Genomic DNA, 17,934 nt, shown 5'->3' with positions numbered 1-17,934 from the left:
TTTGGAATAGTAGGACTCGGAATCTAAAAAAAAACAGCGAAACAACCCTGAAAGTGTTCTTCTATCAGACTGAACCAGAGAACTGCTGAAAATACATGTTTAATCCCTCAGCAAGTTTGCTGATGACACAAAACTGGGAGGAGTGGCTGATACACCAGAGGGTCAAGCTCTGCCCAGAGGGTCCTTGACAGTCTGGAGAGATGGGCTGACAGGAACCTCATGAAGCTCAACAAGGGGAATTGCAAAGTCCTGCACCTGGGGAAGAGCAACTCCATGTACCAACATGTGCTGGGGGCCACCCAGCTGCGAAACAGCTTTGCAGAAAAGGACCTGGGGGTGTCCTGATGGACACCAGGTTGTACATGAGCCAGTAATGGGCTTTGCTGCAAGGAAGGCTAATGGTATCCTGGGTTGCTTTAGGCAAAGTATTGGCAGCAGGTCAAGGGAAATGATCCTTCCCCTCTACTCAGCACTGTTGAGGCCAGGGCTGAAGGTCTGTGTCCAGTTGTGTGCTGCTCATTATGGGAGGGACATGTATGTACTGGAGAGAGTCCAGTGAAAGGCCACAAAGATGATTAAGGCAATGGAGCATCTCTCCTATGAGGAAAGGCTGAGACAGCTGTGACTGTTCAGCCTGGAGAAGAGAAGGCTCGGGGGGATCTTATCAATGTCTGTAAATACCTGAAGGGACAGTGCAAAGAAGGCAGAGCCAGGCTCTTTTCAGTGGTGCGGTGCCCAGTGACAGGACCAGAGGCAATGGGCATAAACAGAAACACAGGAGGTTCCGTCTGAACATCAGGAAACACTTTTTTACTGTGACAGTGGCTGAGCACTGGCAGAGGTTGTCCAGGGAGGTGGCGGAGTCTCCTTTCCTGGAGATACTCAGAAGCCATCTGGACACGGTTCTGGGCGAAGCAGCTCTAGGTGGCCATGCTTGAGCAGGGGCTTTCGACCAGATGACCTCCACAGGTCCCTTCCAATCTCAACCATTCTGTGATTCTGTGAAATCTTAAATGCACATGTCAACTGTGAATAGGTCTCTCTTCTCTTGCCCCACTTAACTACCATCTCTGTGATCACTCTGTGTTGTGACCATTGTATAAGTTCTGAGCACTTACATAATTAGTATATCAGTGGTTAAAGTTTCAACGTTTAGAAAGCAATGTGTATAGCATAACATCTCTTAATATAATGTAATAAAATAGTAAAGCTTTCCACAGAACTGGTATGAGAACCACACATTAATAAAGCCTTTATTAAAGTGAAAACGTGCTGTCTTGTCAGTATACATGTTACTAGGCAATATCACCAAAATAATCTACATTGAAGTGTTTGCAAGTTTGAGATCTGGATTTGTGATACAAGTAAAATGCTATTTGTATCTTTATGCATGCAAAATACTTATATTCGTTATTTTTTCTAAAATGCATTGAGGTCCAAAACCAGAAGTAATGTACCTTTGCCACTACAGGAAGAAAAAGGAAAAATAACACCTCTTCTTCAAAGTTTCAAAGCGATTGTGAATAACAAAAGCTGTAGATTATACTAATTGAATAGAGACTCCTGTTTTTAAGAGAAGATGAAGAACTGCCTAACTTTAGCAGGGCAAACACCTGAGAGTTTTGGTCTTTTTTTTTAAAAAAGAAGAAATAAAATAAAAGACATAAAATTCCTTCTACTGTTGTTTGTTGTCATTTTGTTTTTAGGCAGTTATTGTTTCTTTAAACACTTTGTTAATGAAAAAGATTTTAAAGTTACTAAACCATTAGTTTGGGGAAGTAAAAAAAGGACTCCATTCAATTTTATTCTTAAACAAAATAGATTTCAGTAAAAAAAAAAATAAAATACATATATATATTTATTTTTTTTCCCCTAGAGTAAAGTTTGCCCATTTTTGATAGACCCTTCTTTCCGGGCTACTGAATGGTTGAAGACACATTTGAAGGAATCACGTTTGGAAGTTATTAACCAACAGGTGCAGTATTTACTCTTGGTCTTACAATTCTGTTCTTCTTGAGCTCACTCTATTCCAGACTTTGGGGAGCAGTTTTTAAAAGGTTGTGATAGCAGTCAACAAAAATGGGGTTATGTTCCATGAAGCATATACTTTCTCAGAGTTCTAGGTTACAATGATTCTTACATGATACTGAAAATTTGTTTACTCAAGGAGGAGATCAGAGTATTTAAAATTGCATGGTCAACATCTGGTATTACTTCTACAAGTTTGCCTCTTTGTGCTGCACTCTCCAAGAATATCAGTTTTTCCTGCTGCGGGGGAAATAGTAAAAGATTTGTAAACAGGGAGGTATTTTGTATTCTTGGTTGCAGTTCACTGGATTTCAAGAGTGTGTATACACTTCTTCCCTAGGATTTTTGTGTTTTATTATTTACACTGGAAATAGTAGGTTGAATTTCAGTTTGAGATTAAGGTACCCAAGATTAATTGTCTACATGTCACTGTTTACATGGGTGGTGAGGCTTGGTACAGTTGCACACACGTAGTCAGGCATCTAGTGCCATTCAAAAGTCCCTTACTGAACCCTGCCTTGTCCTCAAGATATTGCTTCAACAGAAGGTAGGTCTTCCACAGATCCCTGCCAGCTCTGTGCAGGCCTTTTAGATTCTCTCTGATGGTACTAGATACATATCTTTTGGTAATTTAATGCTTCCCCTGCTAGCTGATTGGCTTGATACCTTTTAGGCTCTGTTGTCTGCATTGTCTGGGATCTCCATTGACTGTAATGAAATCTTAAACACGATGTGCATGTTTAGACACCTACATACAAAAGATTGCATTTAGATACCTTAATATCAATGTGAATCCTGCCCTTAGGTCTTGATTCAGTTTTGAGACATAGCTACCTAATAACATTTGAGGTGCATTAACTAGCCAGGACTTCCAGGTGCTCCTGACAGATGGCCCAAGACCTATGATAGACTTGGTTTCTTCTGGTACAGCACTTGGAGAGCTAGGCATGTTAAGTAGGTTGCCTGTATGTCAGTAGCTCAGTAGATCAAACTTATTTAAACACTTGTGGCTAAACCCGGAAATACTGTATGATGCTTGTAATAGAATTTTTCAGCTATACTACTGATTTTTAGATTCAGACTCCTGGTATAATGTCTTCCTGTTAATGCCAAAGTGTTAATATTTCAAAAAAACATGAATCAAAGGACTTTATTTTTATTTGCCTAGGACACCAACTTCCTAACTGCTCTTGAGCTAGCAGTGAGATTTGGGAAAACACTTATTATACAGGAAATGGATGGAGTGGAGCCTGTACTTTACCCGTTGCTAAGAAAAGATCTTGTTGCTCAAGGTAAATGACCAAGATCTTTACAAATGCTTGCTCAAAGCTTTTGTAGGTTAGATCTATATATATCATATAAAACTCAATTTTTCTGAAAACATGAGTATTGTGTAATTTTTTCCTCTTTAACATTAACCTGCTGCTAACACTTCAGTGTATGAAATACGTTGGAGATATGTTCTTGTTCAGTAAGTGGAAAAATATTGAAAAGTATTTAAAGATTTTTTTGACTGGAATTAGAATAAAGTGGTTTTATCAACTCTTCACAATTTAAATTTTAAGTTAATTTCTAGTGATAAGTAAAACTATGAGTTTGAAATTAGGAACTTGGGCCATACATAGACCAGAAATTGCACAACTGGTTGTGCAGTTAGAAATCAGAGTTTTAGAATGTTGGTGTTGCTGTTTCTCTTTCATTTGCCTAAAACTAAAGAAGGCACACAGGCCTGTCCCTGATGTGACTTTGAAATGGAGGGGGTCATAGAGATCAGCAAAATGGTGGAAATTGGTGGACGGAGTCTTCCTAACTGATGCAATGAAAAGGAAAAAAAAACATTTACATTTTATAGTATCTCTGCTTTGGAGAGATAATTTACTCTATATAACTCTCTATATAACTGCTTTGGATTTAGTTGCTTAAAAAAGGCGGATATGAAAAATTGTGTTGAAAGTGTAGCAAAGATAGATAGTAATGATGTAAGTATCTCAGCATGAATTATATTGAATTATGTTGCATATTTTGAAATTATATCAAAATAATTGAGTGGATTAAAAAATACTACAAAGTATGTTTAAATACTTTCTGAATTATTGTAATTAAAGTATATTTATGTTATCCTTAATAATTATATTTCTGCCTCAAGTGTTGAATCCTCAGCATGTACCACAGTCTGTGCATGTAATTTACAGTGTGAACTTTGGGCACTGAAAATAATTCAAGACTCCTTTTTGCTGTCATTTCATCTAATACTGAGATCTAATAGTGGGTGAGGTAGCAGTAATTCTTTTAAGTGTAAATCCATGGCAAAAATGTTAATGCTGTAGAGTTCTTAGATACATTTGTCTCCTATATCGGAAATGTCTGTTTAGTGACAAGAAAATGTTAGCTTAAATCAATTCTTCCATTACAGATGTGCTTGCTTGTTTATCCTCAGTAAGAGTTGAGAGCACCACCAAAGTGGTGACTTCAGGGATTTGTAGGAGGCTAGGTAGAACATCTTTACAACTTCCTTTTTTCACTAGCTTCTGCTGAACTTCGGAAAGCAGAGATACAGTATTACAGGCATCTTAGCTGATTTTACTCAAGGAATCAACTTAAGAGATGAATGTGTCTGCAGAACTGTGAAGAAAGCAGATTAAATTGAAATATACTAGTTTATTCAGGGAAATTCCTCATAACACTCAGGCATCCTCTTTTGCATGTTTATGAGCTATGTTAATGCTAGGTCTGTGCAAGTCCAAACTAGGGACCTGTTTTTTGAAAAGGGAGAATGGGTCACTATTTGAATCTTTTCAGTTACTTCACAAGCAAGCACACACTCCTGTTTGTCAAAACGTGGAGGTGGGGGCCTGTCTACATTATTTTGCTTGTGATGACTGTACATCTTTTCATTACTTGGAATGAAACATTAAGAAAAATGTGAATATATATATATACTGAAATAAATTTGTCTTTGTATAGCTTCCATTTTCTGTTTGATGTCTTTACAGCATAGGCCTAACATTTATTCTGATCCTTGGCACAGAAGCAAAATTGGTGTGAGATTTTCATCTCTACCAGTGTTTTAGCAAGAGAATTATACTTAGAGAATTTCTGATCTGCTCCCAGTGCTAAAAATAGGACCTAACTATGCCACCTCAGAAATTTCTCTGGAAAAGAAATTTTCACTTTGAAACTTTTCATCTTATAATTCTGTTCTTCCCTGTTTTTTAGTATCAGGAGGCAAAATCTTACTCTAGTCTTGTGATTGTTTGAGTCTATGCTTTTCTGACCCTGCTAGAATGGAAACCTGTACTGGAGGGAGTGTGGTGAGAGGCCATACATATAGTTTCATTCTGTGACAGGTGTATTGAGAAATGTCAAAACATTAGGAGTATAAACAGAGATTGAAACCATGACAGCAGAAATTTAATAAATTAATTTTCTTTCATACTGTGATTAAATTAAATGTATTTATAACAAGATAAATTTATGGCGTATTTCTTAATGGAATATTTTTCTTTCAGTCTATTGACTAGATATTCCAGCATCTTTAGTTTCATAGACTTTCTCTATAACAATTATCATAGAAAGTAATATTTTAATAGAATTATGATTGTACAGCAACATCAACTTTCTACAAATAAATGTAACAGATCCAGAGGTGAAATCTAATGGTTTTGGATCACATGCAGAAAATGTTGAACCATCTTAGTTAGCCAATATGTAATTATGGCTAGTGTGTTTTGGTAGAGTGGTGTACCTATATGGAAGTGTAAATGAAAATGTATTTAAATTATGACAGGATTCTTACACAAATGGGGGATTTTCCAGTGGTATTTTGTCTCCTATTCATTGTTTGAAAATTTCAAAGATTCATTAGTATTAATTTTACTTCAAGTCCATTTTTTGCCATTTATGCTTTTTGTATTGGGTAAGGACAATTCAATTATCCTGGTGTATTAAATATTCTCACTATGTAACTTGATTACACTAGGGCTATATTGCTGCATTTTTTTGTTTAACGATGCAGGATAGGTTATGTGCTTAAATTTTTAAAAATTATTTTTCTTTCCAAACAATTTATAAATAAATTTTATAAAATATATTTGTGTCTATTGGTCATAAAGTATTGCACAAATACCTTTATCTTCAGGTAATTCTAGAATGTTCCAATCAGAGTAAGTATAACATCTATTTATTATTTACAGGACCCCGTTACACTATACAAATAGGTGAAAAAAAGATAGATTATAATGAAGAGTTCCGTCTTTTTCTATCGACAAGGAATCCAAATCCCTTCATTCCACCTGATGCTTCTTCTATTGTTACAGAAGTAAACTTTACTACAACAGGAAGTGGCTTAAGAGGACAGGTAGGCTTTTAGAATAAAAACAGTGTATAGTGGACATTCATAGCTACATCCAGCTTCTGGAAGAAGCCCTATGATGCAGTTTGCGTTAATGGTCATGGAGATATTTTATAGCACACAAATATAAATGGTAAAATTGATGCTGAAACTAAATTTAAATTTTAAAATCTTGTTTTTATGCACTTTGGAACCAAGTAATGAGTCCAATAGAGAAAATGGAAACCGTTTCATTGACTTCAGTTGCAACAGATTAATTCCTAAGCTTGTTTTCTGTTCAAGATGCATTTACGGTACCATGGAAACATTTCTGTTATTGCCCTCCAGTGTCCTAGTTAGAAAGTAATGCTAGCATCAAGATACTTTGTGTACTGGAAAGATGTAATGAAACCAAAAAGCTATGTATTTTACTTCCTCAAAAATGCTAGTAGCTTTTGAGGTTTTTTTGTAATGTTTAGGAAGCAAAATGTAGCACACAGCTGGAAGAGGGAAAAAAAAAAAGAGATAAATTTAAGGGAGAAAAAACCCTCTTTATCTGGTATGAAACAAGTTTTTCCAAACTAACAAGAGGCTTAGAATGGGATGTAAATAAGATGTTGATAAGTAAGATATAATTCAAAATGTGAAGCATGGATAACCATATGGATTTCCTCCCTCCACTGGACATAGGGAACCGATATCATACAATGTAACCAAGTGAGTTGACCCCCTCTTTAAGTGGAAATACAGAAGAAAAAGCTTTGGTTTTTGTTTTCTCTCTTTGTTGGCAGGAGAGGGGTTTGACTTTTGGTAGACTTGCTGGAAAGAAATTTGCTACCATTCTTTCCCGTTTGTGCATTCTATTACCTACTTCTTTTTATACCTGATAACAGTATATACACTAATGAAGACTGCCGATCATTTAAACACAGATGTGATTCAGATTGAGGTGCAAAGGTTTAGGTCTCAGCATAAAAGGGTGTGAATCGGTGTCCTTAATAAAGTGATCCAGTGCCTTTTGAGATGTCCTTGAGTATCTCACCTGGCTTGCATCTGCCATTATACACAAGGGCAAGTTCCACAGTAGTTACTGAGTTATACTTGCTGCTGCAGGATATCCTGGATATCTACATAGATTTAAAGCTGTTGGATGTCTAGTGCAACTGAGTAAACCCTTGGAAGTCTCCTTTCCAAAATATAGACTATATACTGCTATATGATTAATCAATATATATTATGCTATATAATTAATGAATATATATTATGAAATGTTAGAGTGTTTTTTATCCTGTTGAATAATCTCCTTTCTTTTTAGCTTTTGGCTTTAACAATTCAGCACGAAAAGCCTGATTTGGAAGAGCAGAAGACAAAACTGTTACAACAAGAAGAAGATAAGAAGATACAGTTAGCTAAACTTGAGGAATCTCTTTTGGAGGTAAAATAAGTTTACCTCTTTTATATCTGTTAGATCAATAAGTGTTAATACTATTATGTGTTTGAATGAAGATGGTGAAAGTGTTGGAATAATGCACTCTCAGAATTTTTTATTTGAGAAAATAGTAGCATTATTAGCCTGGCGCTGTTGGAGAGTAAAGTAGATAAAATATGTACATCTGTCATGAAACTGTAATGTTTCAATACATTAAGCATCATCAAAGTTAAATGTATGAATTGTCGTTTAGATTGATTAATTTTAATGCAAGAAAAGAGAGAAAACTTTGTTAAAAATTATACTATTTCTTTTTCAAATTATTTTAAAAATGCCACATTTTTTAATGTCATGACTCATGTCCAATGATACTTTCTTAAGTTGAGAAATGATTCTGTGTTGTGAAAGGAAAAAAAACCTGAAAGAAAAATCCCCTGTAGAAAATGGAAAGATTTGTTGAGAGACATTTAAAACTTGAAACCTCCACAATTGTTTACTAGCAATGAACTATCATATTCTTATAGTTAACATTTTCCTTTCTCATATTTAAAGTTAATATTCTCAATTTTAAGTTTACCTTTTTATTTGAATGAAGGTAATTGAGCTCAGAAACAGTTGTACACCTCTATAAGAAAAGGTAGCTTCCAAGGAAGAGGACTGTTTCCTGTTTTGTTTGCATCTTGTCATGGATTTCACAGAAACCGTACTTCATACCCATAAGAATGGATCCTCAAATCCTCCTTCCTTCTAAAATGTCATAGATGCAGGGAGATTGACCTGCTGCCTCAAAACCCTGTAGCTGAGTCATAGAACTTTGCAGTATCCAGCACAAAGGACTTGAGCATAAGCTAATTGTTTTTACAGATTCCTCAAAAAGTACTAAATTGAACTTTATTAGACTGGCCATTAATAGCTCAGTTCTAGAATTTTGCACATAATTATCTAATGTGATTTGAATTTCCACATTTACTGTCTCTATTAAACTCCCTATTAAGTCTCAAAAACTTAGCTCAAACCTTTCTTAAAACTGTGATGGGGCAGATTTCTCTTATAGGCAGAGGGAAACTTGTTCTCTAACAAAATTCCATATTCAAAATTGATCATTGTTTAACATCTTAATGTCTACCAGAAGCTGAGAGTTCAGAGATGCAACAAAAAAATGTCCACTTTTTAGAAATAACTTCTTGCGTGATCTTGGAACTTCAAAATCTTTCACATTTGTCCAATCTGAATTGTCAAATGCAAAATGTCAAGTAATTGATGCCTAAGATATCTGCAACAAAAAGTGGCGAAGTATTAATACTGAGGTTGGTTTCAGCTTTGGCATTCTTGTTAGCACTGAAATCAGAATACTCTTTGACCCTGAAGAAAGAAACCTAAAGCTCAGTGGAAACTGACAGGTGCTACGTGGACTTTGTCAAAAAAGAAGTCAGTGCTGGAGGTGATCTAGCTCAATTCAAGTTAATCCTAAAGCAACATTAGCATTCCATCTGAAGTACTGTACTGGTTTTCTGCCGAAAGCTTTGGAGTAAAGATATACATGCTGTGGCTACCTCATAGCTCACACTATGATTCATCATAGCAAAATGGGACTCCCTGAAAAGACAGATGATCTTGTCCTAAATTCTTTTCAGCTAGAGAACTCTACCTCCAAATATGCTGAAAGGCTGTCCTGCAGGTAGTTGTTCAGAACTGACTTAACTGACAAGAAGCCAATTTTGTGTTGTTGTCTGACTAAAAAATTGTATTGAAGTATATTTACCAAACGTTAATAAAAAACCTTAAATAATAGTGAATCATTGAAGCTTTTCCTATTTCTTATTAGAAGTGTAATTGTTTGCACAGAAGAGCTCAGGGAAAATGCGGAGTAACTGCAAGGATTTTGAAGGGATCTCTGATTACAAAACTGAAATTGTTGTAATTGTGAATATTCATCTTAGTTGGAAATGAGAACTAAATTGTATAGGGGATATTAGAATGTTTCTGAAGGAAAATAAATATATGAATGCTTGGGTACAGGAAGTTATTACAAGTATCCAATTTCAGGTCAAACTGGTAGTCAAAGAGAAGAAAAAATACCCTAATTTGTATTTACCATGGGAATATGAGCGTGTAAGACTCTGATCATAGAAATCATTCTCAAAAGCTTGCTGATGACTTAAGTTTCAGAACCTGGCTATCTGGACTGTTTGAGTTTGTTCTTGGGTTTTATTTTCCATGCTTCTTTAAAACAACATCTCAGTTTTTGGAGTAACCACCTCTTTCTAGCACTCTTGATGCATTCAATGATACAGAAATATGTACAGGTCAGAATGAAGGACAGCTTCTAAAATGCTTACTTTACAGCTTCTTTTTTAATGTAACATAGATGACTTTTTTTTTTTTTTTTACAGACACTTGCAACATCACAGGGCAATATACTAGAAAATAAGGATCTGATTGAATCTTTGAATCAGACTAAAGCAAGTAGTGCGCTCATCCAAGAATCACTTGCTGAATCTCACAGACTTCAGAGTTTCCTTGATAAGGTAGAAGACTCTTTTAATCTTTGATTGCTGTTTTTTCCTGCTAAAAATGGTCATCTTCTATATAGGGAGGGTATATACATCCACAGGAGTATACGATCAGTAACACACTAAATTAATTTTTTGGAGTAAAAGATATTTGGGATATGCAAGTACTGAAAGTATTTTCAGTCATTAAATTCCTTTGTTTTACACATGGTGAATAGCTACACAATTTAAAGTCTGCCAGTTTGAATTAAAGGAATTTTCCTTAAGGACTTATTGGCAAGTAATGGGTTTTGACTTTATTTTTGCCATCTACTATTGCAAACAATATGGCTCATATGGATGTTCTTACTTAATATATATCACTTGCTATTGCAAAAATTTAGATGATCGGTAATGCTATTCATCTGCATGCTGTTTTTGTAACATATTACAGTTTTCCTCTGTGTTCTTAATTTGTTTAGTTTAAAATTCTCTGTTGAATTCTGGGACATGTTCTGTGGTAGGAAGAGGCCTCAGTGCCCTAGAGATTAATTTCCAAAATGTTCTTCATAATTTTAAGATTTTTTTTTGCTAAAATCGTTTCCAATTTTGAAATCTAAAGACAGTGTTGAAGTCTTGAGTGCATGTCCCTCAGTTTGGAGAATGGGAAAGGATTCAGTTTTCCAAAGCAGTGTGAGTCATCCAAATGTTTTTTCAGTGGGATGAATATATGTTTATGCGATAACCGGTAGATGGCAGTAATGTCCTGGTTTGTTAATAGATGTATGGGGTTTTTATCCGCAGGAGAGGGACGCCTATCTCCCCTTAGCTGAGAGTGCCAGCAAGATGTACTTTATTATCTCTGACTTGTCCAAAATTAATAATATGTACCGGTTTAGTCTGGCGGCTTTCCTGCGGCTTTTCCAAAGGGCTTTGCAAAGCGAGCAGGTATTTTCTCTTTTCCTGAAGCTGTTAATGCTGCAGAAGAATCAATCTGCTTTGATCCTCAGAATTTGTTAGTTGCTCTGGACATTTTTAGAAAACAATGTATAATAACTCATGATGAAATGTATAATAATTAGTCATGCTGAACTGTTCTTTAGCTATTCAGAATATGTGCAGATGGAATTTTTAATGATGTTACGTTACATATAAATTGTAAAATTGCTGTGCCATCTGAAACCAAAGTAACTCTTATTTGTAATTTCAGGTTTGCTTTTTGTCTGAGGTGAATTAGGAAAAATACGGTTGATTATAACTTTACTGAAGGCTTTATTTAAACAAACTAATGGTATAATCTGCAAATACTGCTAATTCTATCAGTAAGAGGTAGAATAGGAAAAGACCTATATTTTACATGGTTCAGTTACCTGAAGGAAGATCAAAACTTTATCTACTTTTATACATTTTGTAAGCATGCATGCAGTCTGTCTTGTTGAAAATGCAATTTTTGCTTTTCTATATTCTATAGAAATATAGAATATTCTATCTTTTCTATATATATGGCCAGGATGTTCTTACTGAAAGAATTATGGATTTATTCCTTGTCACTTCACTCTTTAGGTCTAAAAACCCACACTGAGTAACGATGCATTTTCTTTTTATTCAGCATCTCCAAAATTCATCTTATTTCTTTTTGTTTCCACTTTAAAAAGGCATTCACCAGCCTTTCATCATGTCGCTTTTGGATTCCCCTTTATTCTGGCATCTGTGCTTACAACTTTACTGCAACTCCAGTCATTACTAGGAACATGGTTCTGACTATGTGAACTTGCCCTCTATAAAGTTCTTTACCTATTACTTCTTTTCCACAACATGAGCTTCTAAGTTCTTGCTCTTACTTTCACACTCTTTCATAACTTCTTTTCTTCCTGCCTATTATATTACCTATTTAAAGCTCAACTTCTGGTTCTGGTTTCTTTATTTCTTCCTTTTTTTTCTTCTCCTCTATTCAATTCTTCATTTTTCCCAAGCTATCTTTTAGACATGGGAAAGGTATTAGTCAAATCAGCTTACGAATCCAAATTGCCCTCCTTTATAAACTCATCTCTTCAAATTCCAGCATGGTAGAAAGGAACTTGTTTCTGATAAATCTCATACTGTTACATCCCTCACATTCTTCCCCCCCACACACTTTTTTTCTTCCTTTATCCTAGCTATCTTTCAGTTTTCTCCTGTTATAATTAGTCTTTTAGTCTGTAAGCTTTGGAGGACAGAATATATTTATTATTTTCTACTTCAGTAGGGCCAAATTTGGCTGAAAGTTTAGTAACTACACTTAATGTCAATATACCTGTTTAATAACATTAAATATAGTCATTTAATACATAAGCAATTTTTTACCAAGTGAAAACTATTGAGATTTCAAGTATATTTATATTAGGAGAAGAAACTGTTATTTCATTCTCTATGTATTTACCTTATATATAATGTTGTATAATGTTCACAGTCAAAAAATCCAAGGCCAAAATATTAATTTCTTAATGCTTCAGCATGAACTCATTTTATTCTCTGCTCATTGATAACTCAGGTGAGTTCAATAATATGTTTTTAGAACTAGTAAGTGTCACATAGAATCCAGATTATTTGTGTCATTCTGCTGAAATTTACAAGGTACATAAAAAGATTTTTACTTCCACATGAATTTTTGAAATCCAAACATTCTTTTTAGGATTCAAGTAACACTGAGGAGAGAATCAAGTCACTTATTGGCTCATTGAAACATAAAGTGTATGAATATGTTTGTCGCTGTTTGTTTAAGGTAAGATTGTATTTTTTTCTGGCTTTTATACAGTGCACTGGGTTTGAGTATTCCTTCAGCAACCAACATTTGATCTACTTCAAATAAGGAGTATTGTGTCAGTACATATGTAATACAATACAAAAAAATTGCACTTGCAATATTTAACATGCAAAATGAGGTGGACTAAAAATTAGGGTATGACAGAATTAAGACTGCTTATGCACATTTCTCCACAGAGCAGTTTCTAATGGACAAGGCTATTCTCAGTCTAGTCCTATTTCTGCTTTACCTCTGGCTCCTCATCTCTGCCTCATTCTGGCTTCATAGCCAGTCCCAGGCTTGGCAGTCTTCTGAGCACTGTTACTCTGTTTGCTCTTATTTCTGGCATTCCTAAGTGTGAATGTTTGACCTAGTTGTCATGATAAGATTTTATGTGATTATTTTTTCTTTTTTTTTTTTTTTAAAAAAAAAAGGAAACCGAAAAAAACCATTGTAATACTCTCCTTTCTCTTTTCACATCCTGCACCAGTTGTCTGCCTCTGCTAGGTTGTTTGTTTCTCTCTGTTCCCCTGTTCCTCCATATAATGTTCTTAATGTATTTCTTGTTTGCTCTGTATTTGAATCAGCTGGCTTTTCTCTTCTTGCTTTCTTGGAGAAAACCTAGGATAGATATGCCTTTCACTTTCAATTTTAATTTTTACTTTTACATGGAACAGTCATAACAGTGGGTGTTTGTCTCATAGTACTAGGCTGAAGAATGCATAGTAGGACTGCATAGATGATTTGAGCAGTAGTACAAATCATGAAAGTCTGGAGTTTAATCAGTGAGAATGGAGAAATCTTGGAAAATTTTACGCCTCCTCCCTTCTCCCCCTAATCTAGCAACACTATATTGAGGATGCAGAAGTAGCAGTTATTTCTAAGGATTTTGGTTTATCAAAGTTCAAGTGCGTTCTCATGAAATAATCTCAAAATAATTTAATGTCTGTGTTTGAAGTCAGGAGTATGTGAAGCCTTCCAATAAGTCATCACGTCTTTTGAATATTGGAAGATGGCTATTTTTATATATCAGAAAAGATTAAAGATTTCAAAAGGAAGGCACAGAGAGATTTCTAGTAGGAAAGATTTTCACTGTGAATTATCAGATTGGAGTTTAGAAAATACTGAAAGTGTGTTACTGTGCAGCTTCAGAGTAATGGTCCATCTGGCTTAGTATCATGTTCTGATAGTGGAGAGAACAAATAAGCTTCTCACACCATCAGCAATCCACTGCTGATTCTGCCTTTTATCCATGCAAATTTTTAAAGACTACTGTGACACTGAGGCTTTACTAGTGTCTTCATAAGTGGAATAGCTGATAGAGTTTATGCCTTTTCAAGTGTGTTGGAATTGGAAAGGATGATTTTATTTTTCTGTCTGTGGTTAATATTTATGTTTGTGTGTACATAGACTTCATGTATGCTAGTAAGTGAAGTGGTGCTGAGACATTTTCCTGAGCACTGGAACTGGCACACCTGGACTGTTAATTTGTCAAAATAGTTGCTGTCATAGGTTTGGCCTGGGCCAGTTAGCATTCTTCCAAAAAATTCCCATTCAAGTTTTGGATCCTAAATCATCCAGGGAGTATTCTAATAGGCAGTTTGGATTTGGATTTGCTTACAGACCTTGTCTGAGAAGATGAAAGAGTCAAATGGTGCAGACTTCAGCCATTCCATGGCAGCTGTTCTCAGTGTCATGTGATGTTCATGGACATAGTTTATTTATCAATACAAAGAGAACTTCAGTGCTTTGCACAGTTTGACTCTGATTGCTAGTTGGGGCCTGTTTGCTCTCCAGTCTTACCCCTGTAACAAAACCAATAGTAAATACATGCAAAAAGAAAATATAATGTCTTTTATTTTCTTTAATTGTATCCTTGGGGATACTTTGTACCATATGGTTTTGTAATTGAAAGAATTAATAAAACGGAACTATTTAAAGCAGCAAACAACAACTTTATGTATCGGTATCCATAGAGATACAAATTATGCCAAGAGTTTGTTGTGACTGCCATCATGCATTTCTGCAGTTACCCAAATCCAGTTTAAAGCAGCTGTGGCTCATATGAATTGAGTTATATATAGCCTCTTGGTAGTTTCCAAGGTCAGTCATTCCAAGGGCAATTAAAACTAGTATGGACATGGTCTCTAAGCCATGTATGTCCGTTTAGTCAGTCTACCCAGTGATTAGGTTCCAGAATTATGGTTAATTATTAAATAATACATCTGTATTATTTGAAATACAGATGCAGTTGAAGTTACTTTTACTGCACATGAGGATCCCAAAGATGATGAACATCTCGAACACCCTTACTCCATGTTTTTGTTCTATGTTGTTCTTATATCTGTCTGTTTCTGAGCTGATGTGTCAGGCTTGTAAAAAGCCATCTGTTTGAGAAAACAGTAATAATGAAGATAAAACAAAAATAATTTGGCCCTCTTACGTAATTTTGGTCTCAAAAATATAATAGGCATTGAGATCAGAAAGCCAATATTAGTCAAACATTCATCTTATAACACATACATAATATTTCCTAGAGTATGCTTCCTCATATTTGGTCCTGTCTCTTCTGAAAAGTCCCATGCAAATAATTTTTTAGTAGTATTCTTGGTAATTTAATATTCTTCAGAGTGGTAATTCTCTGAAGCTAAGGACAATGAGGCTGTCATTTTGAGGTACACATAAGGCATGTATGTGGGAAACCACACCATGGAAAATTCAAACATCATCATCAAGAATAGAACTGATTTCTATAGCAGTGCAGGTGTGTTGTGTTTATCAGCTGGCTGAGATGCCTGTACTTTGCAGACTTAACCCAATCCCATGCATCATTGATTTTTCTTCTTCCCATTCACCTGTGCTTTATGCTTTTCAGTTATGTTTCACTTTCTTGAAAGGAAAAGAGGTACCACCTTCCTTATGCTTACTTAAAATTTTAATGAGAGAAAATATGAGTATATCTCTATTGTCTGATAAAATACATTTTCCAGATTACTGCAAGACTTTGAAAATTGGAAGCCTCAATATAGGTTTCTGAGAGGTCCTGATTTTCCGGAGTGTCAGCTTCCAGTTTTTCACATTGACTTCATTACACAGTAGTCTGTGCTTTCGAGCACAGCTTTGGTAAAATGCGTTTATGAAAGTTTCTGTGTATGGACATAGGAATCCCGGTTTTAACAAGCCAATATTCTTTTAAAAAATATTGTCTTGAATGTTTGCATGGTTTATTCTATGGCTCTATTAAATCCTTATTCCTGATTTATTGTTCCAGTGCTCAGAGACTGGTTGAAATTCAAGCGATGCAACAGACCTAGGAAAATGTCAGAAGGCTACAGTTGGGGTTTTTTTGGGTTTTTTTTTGTTTTTAAATTCTGTTTCAGAAATTTGCTATAAGAAGGTTTCAAGCATTTCCTATGCACAGTTTAAAAAATACGGGATTCTGTTTAGTATGTTTGTTTTGTTACAAGTACCTGTTTTTTCTTCTTCACTTGAATATAGATGTACTTAGATACAGAGTTGGGGTTAGTGTTTGTCTCCAAGTTACAAAGGTATGTAGCAATTTTGAATTAGGGTATGTGTCATTAAGTCACTACTATGGAATTAGAGGTGTTTTGTTAATGAAATATTGCTACTTAGAAAAAAAAACAGAAAGGTGACTTTTGATGAACATATAAATACATTTTTACTGCTTTTATTTCAGGCTGATCAGCTAATGTTCGCTCTACATTTTGTACGAGGGATGCACCCTGAACTTTTTCAAGAGAATGTAAGTGCTAGAGGAGAAAATCCCCAAATGATTTACTTAAATGTAATATGAAGACTAAATAAGTAGACAAAAAGTTTTTGTCAAGAAGTGTAGGACTGAGGATTTTAGATTCATGTGCTACTATTTTTCTATGATAGTTACTTTTGTATGTCAACTTTATATTTATTAGGTTCAAAGTGAAAATTACCATGAGAAAGGTAGGTAAACGGTTGCCTTTTAAACAGGTGTCTGAATAAGATGTTTATGGAGGGTTCTTCCAGTTTTTTGCAGGTGCTGTATCAGTGTTCCCCGCCACCATGTGGCTAGACATTTATCCATCCTTCCAGTTAAATACAGGCATTCCTTTATAAGTAAAGTGATGGATACACACCTGTTTCACTGTGACCAAGGGTTGCATGAGCATTGTGCTTTGGTATTGAAATGCAGAAAAGAAGTGCAAGACCTAGGCAGAAATTAGTAAAAGTCTGATTCTGCAACCTGCAGTTGAAGACACTTAAAGCAAAGAGTCTTCCTGGAAGGTGAAGTAATGAAGTTATCTTTTGTGCATTTTAGCCATTGATTCTTCAGTGTCTAAGAAATCCCTGGACCAGTGATCATTAATGTCCTCATTTGCAACAGTGTCTTCAAGAGTGCACTGTATAGAGAGTGTCCTTCTTGTATGTTGTTGTCTGGCCCCATAAGCATTGGATTCTTTGAACCATAGTGGCCTATCTTTGACAGGAATGATGAACTCATCCTGGAATGGTTTATATTTTTGATAGCATAGTGGGATGCAGTTGATATAGGTTCAAACCACATTTAATAAAAATGGCTGTCCATTCAGTTCTTTAGGCCAGTGCTGCATAACTAGCATATTCACGAAAAATTGAGAGATGTCGTGTGACATTTTTGACAATGGTCTGAATGAGGCCTAATCTGAAAATGCCTAATTTATGGGGAATTTACTTGTTGGTTAGAGGCTACCCTACTCCCAACAAAATTGCGGCAGAGCTCAAGTACTGTTAATGCTTATTTCCATAGGGCAGCACACATCTCAGTAATAGCATGTTCCTGTCTTTGGGTGTTAGATAATGCTTTTGTCCAACGTGGAGGTTCATAGTGAATTTA

The 17,934-nt window shown here is 35.3% G+C and overlaps 1 protein-coding gene across 3 annotated transcripts in view; it reads left to right on the top strand.

The window, feature by feature from the left end:
• Positions 1 to 17,934, top strand: part of DYNC2H1 (dynein cytoplasmic 2 heavy chain 1) — a 186,908-nt gene that overhangs the window by 68,884 nt on the left and 100,090 nt on the right. For all 3 annotated transcript variants that reach the window (XM_069808307.1, XM_069808306.1, XM_069808308.1), the window contains 8 exons: positions 1,877 to 1,975; positions 3,197 to 3,320; positions 6,222 to 6,385; positions 7,674 to 7,793; positions 10,181 to 10,315; positions 11,084 to 11,227; positions 12,951 to 13,040; positions 16,762 to 16,827. In XM_069808307.1, the coding sequence (XP_069664408.1) occupies positions 1,877 to 1,975; positions 3,197 to 3,320; positions 6,222 to 6,385; positions 7,674 to 7,793; positions 10,181 to 10,315; positions 11,084 to 11,227; positions 12,951 to 13,040; positions 16,762 to 16,827 (942 nt within the window). The remainder of the gene's footprint in view (positions 1 to 1,876; positions 1,976 to 3,196; positions 3,321 to 6,221; positions 6,386 to 7,673; positions 7,794 to 10,180; positions 10,316 to 11,083; positions 11,228 to 12,950; positions 13,041 to 16,761; positions 16,828 to 17,934) is intronic.

The sequence above is a fragment of the Haliaeetus albicilla genome, chromosome 20, assembly GCF_947461875.1.
Source record: "Haliaeetus albicilla chromosome 20, bHalAlb1.1, whole genome shotgun sequence".
Classification (NCBI taxonomy): Eukaryota; Metazoa; Chordata; class Aves; order Accipitriformes; family Accipitridae; genus Haliaeetus; species Haliaeetus albicilla.
The sequence above is the reverse complement of the archived record's forward strand: the minus strand, read 5'-3'. Positions and strand labels throughout refer to the sequence as shown.